This window comes from Rhinopithecus roxellana, chromosome 20, assembly GCF_007565055.1.
Source record: "Rhinopithecus roxellana isolate Shanxi Qingling chromosome 20, ASM756505v1, whole genome shotgun sequence".
Lineage (NCBI taxonomy): Eukaryota > Metazoa > Chordata > Mammalia > Primates > Cercopithecidae > Rhinopithecus > Rhinopithecus roxellana.
The window spans coordinates 984,976-997,691 of NC_044568.1; the positions used below are offsets into that span (position 1 = coordinate 984,976).

A 12,716-nucleotide genomic window follows, 5' to 3' on the forward strand; every position below is an offset into this window, starting at 1 on the left:
GAGAGCAAGGGGATCCTCAACGAGATGGGATCTTAAGACAGAGGGAGGGTACATCCCTTGCAATAGATCAGCACCCTGATCCTGTACCGAGCCTCATCCACAAACCTGCGCCCTAGTGCTGGGCGTGGGAGACAGAGCAGGGGTCACGTGGTCCCCTGGAGGCCTACAGTATATATACATGAGCTGTAACCTGCTTGTCTATCCCTTCCCAAGTTGACCTCAGCTTGTCTGATGCTCTTCTGCCAATTTAGTGTTTGGGGACCCTGTGAGCCCTAAAGTCCTCTTTCTCTTATTTTATTATTTTATTTCATTTATTTATTTTGAGATGGAGTCTTGCTCTGTCACCCAGTCTGGAGTGCAGTGGCACGATCTCGGCTCACTGCAACCTCCACCTCCTGGGTTCAAGCGAGTCTCCTGCCTCGGTCTCCCGAGTAGCTGGGATTACAGATGTGCACCACCATGCCTGGCTAATTTTTGTGTTTTTAGTAGAGACAGGGTTTCACCATGTTGGCCAGGCTGTTCTTGAACTCCTGACCTCAGATGATCCACCTGCCATGGCCTCCAAGGTGCTGGGACTTACAGGCATGAGCCACCGTGCCCGGCCAAGATAGGTTCTTAAGATAGAGGGAGGGTATACTCCTTGCAACAGATGAGTACCCTGATCCTGTACCCAGCGTCATCCACAAGACTGCTCCCTAGTGGGGGATGGGAGAGGGAGCTAGGGGTTGCGTGGTCCCCTGGAGGCCTACGGTATATACACATGAGCTGCAACTTGCTTGTCTATCCCTCCCCAAGTTGACCTCAGCTCAGTACACCTTACTGATGCTCTTCTCCCAATTTAGCATGTGGGGACCTAAGAGCCCTAAAGGTCTCTTTCTCTATTTTAGATGCACCATCTGAATTCATCAAGTTGGAATCTTTTCCCAATCACTGTTTGTTAGTCAAGCTTGCAGACTCTGACAGTGCTAGATGTTTTGGTCTCTTCTCCCTTGCCTCCTCCTCCTCCTCCTTTTCTGATTCTGTTGTAGGGATGTTATTAAGAACACCATCCACAGCACAGCGTGTTCAAATATCCATGCAAAACATTTCGTTTAGACCTACGTTCTAGAAGCTTATTTTTCTCCTCAAAAAATGATTTTCGTTATAGAAAATATGAATTTTGTTATGTTTCATCTATTTCTGATCGCTTTGGTTTCCAGGAAGCAGAAAGAGAAAGTGGGAGAGAGAGAGAGAGAAAGAGGGAGAGAGAAAGAGAGAGACAGAGAAGAAAAGAGGGAGAGGAAAGAAAGAAGTGAGAGAACGAAGGAGAGACGGAGATGGCAAAGGAGGGAAAGAGAGAGTATGTATCTATAAGGTATATATGCATACACATGTATTTACTACATTCTTTTCTTCTTTTATTCTTTTTGAGACTGAGTCTCACTCTGTCGCCCAGGCTGGAGTGCAGTGGCATGATGATCTCTTGGCTCACTGCAACTTCCACCTCCCGGGTTCAAGTGATTCTCCCGCCTCAGCCTCCCAAGTAACTGGGATTACAGGCATGTGCTATCATGCCCAGCTAATTTTATTGTATTTTTAGTAGAGGCAGGGTTTCACCATGTTGGCCAGGCTGGTCTCAAAATCCTGATCTCAACTGATCTGCCTGCCTTGGCCTCCCAAAGTGCCAGGCTTACAGGCATGAGCCCCCAGGCCCGGCCACTACATTCATTTTTAACTACCCGTGTTTTGGTATAATTTACAGAAGACTCACCTGTTTGTTTCACATAATCTTGAATGATCCCTCAAATTCTTTGTGAAATACGAGTTAGATGGAGCCGTATGTAAATTAAACAATGCTGACACCCAAGGAACTGAAGATCTTTAGTGACCTTGATCAAGGAGATTTTTAAAGCAACTTCTACTCATGAAATCCTTTCATTCATTGATTCAACAGATATGTATTGAGTGTCGACTGTGTGATAGATGTTGGGGACATGACAGTGAGCAGCTCAAATAAAATGCCTGTCCTTATGGAGGTTCCATTCTTGTGAGGGAGAAAAATAAACAGATATTAATATAACGCCCGTATGGTAAGTGCTGTCAAAAAAAGCAAAGGAGGGGAAGGAGATGGAAAGTGACAATGGGGGCTACGAGTTTAGAGAATGTGGTAGGGAGGGTGTTGGTGACAGGGTCACATTGGAGTGTGACCTGAACAAGGTGAGGGAGCAAACTGTTGATTGTCCCTAGGGGAAGAGTTGTGCAGGCAGGAAAAGCAGAAGGCAGGGATCCTGAGAGGTGAGATTGAGTCCCAAGTGCAGTAGGAGGACAGAGGAAAGCCTTGGGAAGGTGGAGTGACATGAACAGACTTGAGTTTCTAAAGCATCGTTCAGGTGTGTAGAGAATAGAATGGACCAGGTGCGGTGGCTCACACCTGTAATCCAGCACTTTGGGAGGCCAAGGTGGGAGGATCTCCTGAGGCCAGGAGTTCTAGACCAGCTGTGGCGCCAGAGTGATACCTAATGCCTACCAAAAAAGAGAGAAAAGGAGAATAGAATGTTTATGAGAGCTGGAAGAGGGGAAGCAGAAAACATGGCAAGAGACAACTGCCGAAACCAGGCTAAGGATCAAGGTGGCTCAGATCAGCAAACTTAGTATATATTTTGAATGTAGAGCTGACAAATCTTGTGATTGTACTGGATGAGAGATACAGAGAGAGGAACCGAGGGTGATTGGATTTGACTTTGGACTTGTGGCAAGTGTATGTTGAAGTTGAGCAGTTGAGAGGCAAGATCTTGGGTTCCTGGCTGTCTCTGCCCTTGCACACTGGTGTGGCCATTTGCACAGCTCCCTCAGGACAAAGCTCCTGGGCCAGTTGAAAACCGGAAGTTGGTGCTTTGTACAAAGCTCACCATCATCCCCCTTTGTTTGCTGAAAAGATTATGTTGATGATCACCACTGTAATGGGTAGAATTGTGTCCTCATAAACAATGTATGTTCAATTTCTAATGATGGTGGCCTCATTTGGACATAGGGTCTTTGCAGATATAAGCAAGTTAAGATGAGGTTACTCTGGATTAGGGTGGGCCTGAATCCAATGACTGGTGTCCTCATAAGAAGAGGAACATTTGGATACAGACAGAACACACAGGGAATAATGCCATGGGAAGACAGAGGCAGAGATTGGAGTGATATGCTTACAAGCCAGGGAGTGCCAAGGGTAGCTGGCAGCCAGCAGGACCTAGGAGGGAGGTGTGGATGGAACAGATCCTCCCTCAGAGTCTTCAGAAGGAACCAACCCTGCCAACACCTTGATTTGGGACTTCCAGCCTCCAGAACTCTGAAATAAATAATAAATAATAAATTCCTGTTGTGTGAAGTCACTCAGGTTTTGGCTCTTTCTTGTGGTCACCCTAGGAAACTGGTAGAACCACTAGGTATTAAGTATTTATAATTTGCCATGCATAGTGCTAAGTTAAGGTGTGGACTTAGATACTTTATCCCGTAAAACTCCCTCAGCAGCACCAAAAGCAAAGTATTGTTGCCATCTCCATTTTATAAGATGAGGAGATTGAGGTTCAGAAAAAAGTGAATTTCTCAAGGTCGTACAGCTAGTATGTGGCAAAACTTGGACACATACCAGGTTTTCTAACTCTAAAAATCCATGCCCTAACCATTATGCAATGCTGGGCCACAGTCAGGGGCCGAGATTCTAGGCACGCTTTGCCATTGGGATTTGCCGGTAAAGTTCATCACCACAAACTTTCCAGCCAGGAATCTCTGGGCTACTTTCCTCTGTTTTATTTGCTGTCATCAAAGTTCTGCTATTTATCACATCTCTCCCAGAAGATTCTTGGGGAACAGATGTGGCTTGGAATTTGATAAGAACGTCACTTCAACACATCCTTTCAGTCTGTTTGGAATCCTCACCCTGGAGAGAGAGGGACAGCTGAACCAACAGCCCACGCCCTCTATGTTGGTATTAAAGTTTCTGGAAGCTCCAGAAACTGCTTGAGACAATTAATAAGAGATCACTTCCATTTAAAGGAACATTTTAGAATGTGGGCATCACCAGGGCCAGGGCAATGGCTACTTTTCTGCTCTTTTCCTCTCCCATGGCAAAACTTCATAGCATATGTGGAGGCAGAAAGATCTGCCCAAGCCACTTGATGGAAGCAGGGCCATGTTTGTCCTGTTTACTGGGCACATCACCAGTGCCTAGCATCATGCCTAGAACAAAATTCCCAATAGAGCTTGTAGACCCGATGGAAGAACTGGAATCGTGACTACAGCATGAATGCACACCAAGCTCATCTCGCCAAGCAAATGTTAGTGGTTGTATAAGAAACAGAAAAAGGAAATGACTGTTCTGTCTGTGGCCATGTGCAAGGTGGATAGGAAAAGAGGAATAGGACCAGGATCTAAAACTGAATTTAAAAAATTCTAGCAATAATTTGCTCACCACTGAACACTTGGCACTTAGGGCTTGATGATGGGGTGTGTTTAAGGGCATGGATTTAGGGGACAGGTGACTAGGTGTCACTTCCTAGTGGAATACAGATGAGTCACCTAGCTTTGCTAAACTCTCCCTTCTTCATCTGTAAAATGAGGATAGCAGCAGTTTCCACCCTACATATTTACTGTGGTAATTAATAAGATAATGCATATTGGAAGTAATCAATGGACATGGTTATTGTTATAAAGTCCAAACTAGTCCCAACATTGCCCTTTTTTTTCTTTGGCACAAACACTTGGCCTTTGAGTATCACAAATTCTTTGTTCAGCCACCCTACTTGGTGGCTGGATCTCTCTGATTATATTAGAGACAATTATCTGCTACATCTCACAGAGATGCGAGTCAGCATCTGCAATTTGATTTCTGAAGCCCAAGTGCTCATATCCTTATAGGAATCATAGGCCAAGGTTTGTAGATCCAGATCGTTTAATCCTAAGGGAGCACCGTTCTTTTCCCTTTGGCTAAAATATGCCTCCTGTACCCCTGCCTTGCTAGTCCTATTGATATCATCACTTCCCCAAGAGCGTCTTTTGGTGACTCACTCAGTGAGGTTAAGTCTTCCATTTAAACACTCCAAGAACAATGTGTACTTCTGTTTCAGGGGTCTCATTATGATTGATGTTAGGTGGTTATTTGTACAGGAGTGTAAGCTTCATGAGGGCAGGAACCTTGTCGTTCTAAATTCCCAGTGCCTATCTCAGTGTCTGACACATCCTAGACCCTTTATTAATGTTTACTGAATGAATTGTCTAGCCTTCTAGGTGCTGGATAAGACTAGGAAAGTTGATGCATTTGGAAGGCACAATGAATTCCATCTCTGTCGCCCCTCTCAATTGAAGCTTTAAACAATATTGTTATTATTGATTGAAGAGCATGTGTAACCAAGCCCAAGGTGACAGGGACCACAGCTGACCAAGCTGGGTTGCAAATTAAACTGCAGCCATTTTTGATCATGCGTTACTCTTCTTTTCCCTAATCCTTCTTGAAACGCTTATTCTGAAACGAGGGTCAGCAGACTATTAGAGCCTAGGCTACTGCTTATTTTTGTAAATAAAGTTTTATTAGACCACGGCCACACTCATTCACTTGATCCAGACCGCCCTGCAAAGCCTATAATATTTCCTGTTTGGCCCTTTTGTAAAGAGGGAATTTGATAAATCTGTTCTAGTTATCTATTGCTATATAGCATATCATCCCCAAACATACAGGCTTAAAACATCAGCCACCCTATATTATCTGTCACGGTTTCTGTGGGTCAGGAGATTGGGAATGACCACTGATTGGTTGTGGCTTGAGATTTTTCATGCAATGGCTGGAGCACCTGGTCATGAAGCTTATCATGTAGTACCAGGGTTTCTTCATGGGGTCTTGTGCCCTGGTCTAGCATGGTGGTCTTGGGGTCGAAAGGAAATAAACTGGCAGAAGCTACAGCCTCAGAAGTCATGGAGGGTCTCTTGACCACATTCTGTTCATTAAGGCAGCCACAGTGCCTGCCCCGGTTCAAGGGAGAAGGCGGAGACTCTGGCTCTGATTGGAGGAGTATCAAATATTTGTAGACGTGTTTTAAAACCTCTATAAAGTATCACTTCCTTCGTGCTGTGGGGACAGCTCTCAAAATGTAACTCCAAGAGAGGACAGAGAGATTTATATCGAAAACGAAAGCTTGGTTAGAATAGTAAGAAGAAAAGGAAAGTTTTCTCTCATCCTATTAATGATTGCTGAGAAAGTGTTAGGAAAATCAGGATGGAAGGATTCTGTCAGCTTTACGTATTGACATCTCCTAGCCACCTTTTTAAGTGGATCAATTTTGATACTATCTGGTGATAATCAAGATAGGAAAAATATATTTATTAAAATGCAGACTCCCAGGTCACAGCCCAGAGCTCCTGAAGGAGAGGGAGTCCTTGGAATCTATATTGTAAGCAAAGACCCTCAGGTGATTCTGACATAGGCAGGAGGCACAGTACTTTATAAAGAGTGGAATTTGCCTTGTTTAAGGTCACATACTGACCTGATGCTACTTGGCTTCATGTATTCTAATTATTATTAAGAATTTAAGCTACCTATGTAATAATTTTGTCTTAGGGATCTCTAAGATACATAATCCATTCAAAGTAATATAAATAAAAATAACTTTATTAGAGGGATATAAAGGTTTCTAACAGAAAACGGCTAAGCCTCATGAGAGGTTGGAAACTGAAAGCAAGGCCTCTGCTTGTTCTCTTACCTTCTTTGGTTTTTTTTCCCCTCTGCCTCAAACATCTATTTTCTTCCTCTTTGCCTGCACAGTGGTAGAAAAGGACCATGCTAGGCTGGGTGTGGTGGCTCGTGCCTGTAGTCCCAGCAGTTTGGGAGACCTAGATGGGTGGATTGCTAAAGGTCTGGAGTTTGAGAACAGCTTGGGCAACATGGTGAAACCCCATTTCTACTAAAAATACAAAAATTAACTGGGTGTGGTGATGGAAGCCTGTAATCCCAGCTACTTGGGAGGCTGAGGCAAGAGAGTTGCTTGAACACGGGAGGAGGTGAGCCAAGATCATGCCACTGCACTCCAGCCTGGGCAACAGAGTGAGAATCTGTCTCAAAAACAAAAAAACAGAAAACAAAAAACAAAAAACAGAACAAAACAAAAAGAAAAAGAAAAGGACTGCTCTAGGAAGATCTGTGTATTCTCTGTTGAAGGACCCAGGACTGACTCTTTGGAGTACCCTAATTCAAATTCTTAGGAGGGGGAATCTGATTGGCTTGGCTCAGGTTGAGGAACTTACCTCTGATCCAATCAGCTGTGGCCAGCTGTGTCCACTGCCCAATCAGAAGGTTCTTCTAATAACAAAGTTGGAAGAAGTGAAAGGCATGCTAGGGTTTTCATTTCCCAATTAAACTGCAGTCATTTTTTATCACGTAGTTTCTCTTATTTTCCCTGATCCTTCTTGAAACACTTGTTCTAAAACGAGGGTCAGCAAACTGTTGGAGCCCAGGCTACTGCTTATTTTTGTAAATAAAGTTTTATTAGACCACGGCCACACTCATTCACTTGATCCAGACTGTCCCGCAAAGCCTATATAATATTTCCTGTTTGGCCCTTTATAGAAAAAGTTTCCTGGCTCCTGCTCTAGAATTCAGTTTGCTTCTATTTCTAAATTTTTGCTGTGCTTTTTGCATGTCAGTTCTGTTTTCCTTTAATCAGTATAGGGCACGTTGTTGAGGACAGGGCAAGACAGTGGGAATCTTCACACATCCCTGTTTATTGATTTTTAAAACTGTCTGTACAAATGCAATAGTATTTCTTAAGATGCGGAACACATAGCACTGCTGATTTGCAAGATTTCAGTTGCTACTTGAGATTGTTTTAGGTGCTATGTAGTTGTGCTATTAAATAAAATTAAACCACATTATGATAAGGTTATTTTCTGTGCTTTCTTTTACTCTTTCTAATTACTTGAACAAGAAAATCTCATTTGATGGCAATATGCTCTCTAACAACTTTCTAATATAATTTTTTCCTTTAACAAGGAGAAGACACAAAGCCTGACTCAGAACCTTCAGCAGCCAGCAGTATGTAGCTAGAATTTACTGGCACTGCTTTGCTTTTATTTATTTTTATGCTTATCTTCCATTTATGACTTGTGATACTGGCTTGCCATTAATAGTGGTGATATAAGTTTCCTTTTCAAATTTAGTTAAGTTGAAATGTGACTAGATTTTTAAAATGCTAAGCAAATAACAGTTTAGGTGGCAGGAAGAAATGTGAAAAAAGGGATATGAATGATTGAAGTGTGGAAAAGCCTGAGCTACAGTAACTGACATAGTTACGAAGCAGCCCTGGTGCCCAGAGGAGGGAGTGGTGGATTTGGTCTAAATGGAACCTCCAGATTAGAGGAGGAGATAACAGCCCAGTGGAATCTCAGATTTTCAAAGCAGTGCAACAGCATGGAAGGACGTCATAGACAGTGGGAGTCAAATGTTCAAAGGAAAAGAAAGAACAGGATGTGGTCATGGAATTGTTTGGCTTTCAAGAGCCACTGAAGGGCTTTCAGCATTCAAGTGGCACAGTCAGAGCTGCATTTTCAGAACAATCATTAGCTGAAGCAAGTTAATCTCCCTGACCCTCAGTGTGTTTATCTACGAAATGGGGGTAATTGACACAGATGTAGGATGTCCACCGCTGTCCCTGATGAAGGGGGAAATTCCCAGCCATTCTGCCCTGTCTCTCTTCCATGCGGAAGGCTAAGATGTCCTTTCATGACTGCATCTGCACTGAAGGTGTCTAGGGCTCCTCCTTCTCTTGGTTGGGGGAGTGGGAGGTAGTTGCAGATATTCAGGATTGTTGAATGGTGCCTTGAGCGGTGGTGATGGGTCAGGAAAGATGTATTAGTCTGTTTTCATGCTGCTGATAAAGACATACCCAAGTCTGGGTAATTTATAAAAAAGAGGTTTAGTGGACCCACAGTTCCATGTGCCTGGGGAGGCCTCATAATCATGGTGGAAGGCTAAAGGCACGTCTTACATGGTAGCAGACAAGAGAGAATGAGAACCAAGAGAAAGGGGAAACCCCTTATAAAATCCTCCGATCTTGTGAGACGTGTTCACTACCACTAGAACAGTATGCAGGAAACCGCTCCTATGATTCAATTATCTCCCACCAGTTCCCTCCCACAACAAGTGGGAATTATGGGAGCTACAATTCAAGATGAGATTCAGGTGGGGACACAGCCAGACCACATCAGAGGGTGTCCACTGTCAAGGACAGTTCAGCAGCAAGCCCTTCCTACTGGGCTCTGGAGTTTCTCAGCTGAAAACTCTTCTGATCCCTCTGCTCATCTGTCTTCCAGCTAAGTCACCTCCCTGACCCCTCCCTGCACTTGTCCTGGCCCCAGCTCTCTCTCAAATCCAAGAACAGGAAGTCCCTGTCTCCATCTGACTCTACATCTTAGGAAAGTGACTCCTTTGAGTCGTTGTTTCTGTGTTAGTAAGCATTGAGGAAGGAAAATACAGCCCTTGGGTACCAGAGAGAGAACAGAGGGTGGCAGGAAATAAACTGAGGATGCCCATCCTAGCACTCGGAGCCCTGTCTTGCCATGCATGTAAACAAATGGGTCTGCAGGAGCCACTCAGACTGGCAACTCTTCTTTTTTATTGTGGTGCTGGAGAAGAAAGAGGTTAATAAGAGTCCTCTTGCTGTGGAAGTGTGTGACAGGGACCCTTTTCCTAAGGTGTCCCAAATCCCTGGGTCTGCATGGCCTTTGCCACTCTGGCTGTGATGAGAGAGAAGATGGTGAGGACAGGAGATGGGAATGCTGTGAGTTGGCATGCTCAGCCCAGAAGCTTCAGTGCATGGATGCATGATCTGGAAGCTTCTGTGCATGAGTTTAGCCAGACCTTTTGGTGCCGGGATAAGAGCTGGGTGGGGTGTGCAGAGGTGCCTTCCTGCTGCTAAGCTTGTTGTGTGTCACCCCTTCTAGCCTCAGGTCTCTGTTGTATCCTCTGGTCCTCCAGCTGAGTTGGGTGTAGCATCTAATTTCCTAGATCACCTGAACTCTGGCCCTAATTGGTTCCCTTACCCTCCTGAGCCTTGATTTCCTGCAATATGGGACTCACAGTGGCACCTACTTCCTAGGATCTTATGCAATACAAATGAATAACAACAAGTGAAAACTTGGAATTGTTTGGTCCGTAGAAAAGTGCTCAAAAATGTAGTGGTGATTAATATTATTGCCTGCAAAATATCTGACACAGTGTATGCAGTGTATACTTCAGTCTGATTGTTTCTTCCTCCAGGAAGCCTTCCTAGAAGCCCCCAAACCAGGTTAGGATTCTTCATAATGTGGTTCTGCCTTGTGCTTCCTATAAGGCTTCTTGAGAGAACCCTGCTGGTCATTGTTCTCTCTGGCACAATCAAAACCAAAGAATGTTCCTCCTGGTTGGAGGAGTGGGAGAAGGGGTGACACGCGGAAAATACTGATGTGTCTGTGAGCAACACCGGTTAACTGACCCAGAATATGACCACAGCACAGCTCATAGAAGGAAGCCCCAGGACAACAGGAGAGGCTGTTAAAATATTAAATTAATCATCTCTGTAATTAATTTGCAAAATCTTTCTTCCTCTCTGGAGTTAAGGGTCAGAGAATGTGCTTGTTTGTTTATTACTGTGTCCCCAGTGCTTAGCAGGTTCTTAGTGAACATTAAATGCTTGAATTAATAAAGGAACAAGTGTCCTAATTGTAGTTTTGTCAGTCATTCACTCATTCCCTTGTTCAACAAATGTTTATTGAATATGTACTATGAGCCAGGAGCTATTACAGGCTCTTGGGTTACACCAGTGAACCAAACCAGCAAAGATACTTGCCTTCATGGGACTTACCTTCTAGCTATGCACTGATACATTGCCTCTTACCCCAGAGGGATCAATATACAATCATCTCCCCTGGAACCATCCTCTCTTGATTGAGTTCAGCTATTCAAAGTGTGAGGTCAGGACTGGATGCAGAGTCAGCCCTGTAATCTTAGCACTTTGGGAAGCTGGGGCAGATGGATTGCTTGAGGCCAGGATACCAGCCTGGGTAACATAGTAAGACCTTGTCTCTACAAAAAAATAAAAAATAAAAGAATTAGCTGGGCATGGTGGCACTTACCTGTAGCCCTAGCTACTTGGGAGGCTGAGGCAGGAGGATCGCTGAGTCCAGGAGTTCGAGTCTGCAGTGAGCTATGATCATGTAACTACCATCTAGGCTATAGTGCGTCATGATCGTACTACTGCAGTCTAGGTTGGGTGGCAGAGCAAGACCCTGTGTCTGAAAATATAAAAGTGTGAAGTCAATGGAAAACATTATCTGTTGTTTCAGAATCAACAGAGGGCACTTATACAAAGCTAAGTGTGGCTGCAAATGAACACCAGCTGCTCATAACTGGCCCCCAGACTCCTTCCAACTACCCTGACATGCTTGCTCTCTTTCCCAGGTCATGCTTTCAGAACGAAAAGGCACAGATGAGCTCTATGCTGTGAAGATCCTGAAGAAGGATGTCGTGATCCAAGATGATGACGTGGAGTGCACTATGGTGGAGAAGCGGGTGCTGGCCCTGCCCGGGAAGCCGCCCTTCCTGACCCAGCTCCACTCCTGCTTCCAGACCATGGTAACTTGTCCCATGGCCCTGGGTATTCCACCTCCAGGGCTTCACTAGGCTTTGGCCAAAGCTATCTTAGTAGCACCCACCACAGAGATACCTGCACCCTTCCCTTTCTAGACACAGAAAGATGTAAGGCCTAGGAAAGTCAGCTGAGAGTTCTGAGGTTGCTACTGAGAAATGCTCTCCCCTGAGGCAGGTGCTGTCTCAACTCAGATAAAGGAACTCAAGCAATTGGTTTTATAATCAACAGAGCAGGGCCTTTCTCTGACAGCAAGGGGTGACTTAGGGACAGGAGCTGGGTGAAAAGGTTAACAGCTTGTGGCTCTAGATGGTTCCATTCAGCCCTCCAGCCCTTTGGATAAATGCACGAGTACATCTCTGCAGGTTGCCTGAGGCCTTTGCATGGGCCTCGTTGGAGGGAGAATGTCGCCTCAGAACACAGCCCTCGAGGACTCTCAGGGAAGGTACACAGTGTACTGGGAAGGAGCTAGTGAACTCAGAGCCATAGCTGCCAAGGTGAGAAGGGAGCTTTTGTCCACTTTCTGCTCTTGACTGTGATTTCAACCGTATCTGCAAGAGCAAGAGTCCCTGCTTTAAGTAACGTCTTACCTTTTCCCTGTTCAAATTAGACCTTGGTTTCCATACCCAAGGATGGAGAGGTCAGAGCCCAAATGCGAAGGGGTACAAAGTTAATTGATGCCTTTTAGGCTTCTCAGGGCCAATGGCCTGGTGACTTAAGATGTTTTGGGGACTTTTCAAGATTAATTTTGACTCTATCCAGTTCTCAACTTACTGAGTAAAGTGACTGATTTTAGAGCCCAACCCATATATGAGATGGGACATTATAGTACTTTGCATCTAATTTGATGTCTTTAGTGATTTCCCTCTCTCTTTAATTCTTTTCTTTTATCTGTTCTGAAGATATCCTGGGCTATGTGACCTGTCGCATTTTCACGGTCTGAGTTTCACTGACGAGAGAGGCTTGAGGCACCTCAACATGTTTCCTCTGTCTTCAGTATTTCACGCAATTGGCAGCTGGTTCTGGAGGTTTGATCAGACTCAGCTAGGATGTCTTTGGCAAGACCATAGATGGTGGCCT

The 12,716-nt window shown here is 44.6% G+C and overlaps 1 protein-coding gene across 2 annotated transcripts in view; it reads left to right on the forward strand.

Moving 5' to 3' along the window:
• Window positions 1-12,716, forward strand: part of PRKCB (protein kinase C beta) — a 392,285-nt gene that overhangs the window by 314,298 nt on the left and 65,271 nt on the right. For both annotated transcript variants that reach the window (XM_030924982.1, XM_030924983.1), the window contains exon 10: window positions 11,450-11,623. In XM_030924982.1, coding sequence (XP_030780842.1) covers window positions 11,450-11,623 — 174 coding nt within the window. The remainder of the gene's footprint in view (window positions 1-11,449; window positions 11,624-12,716) is intronic.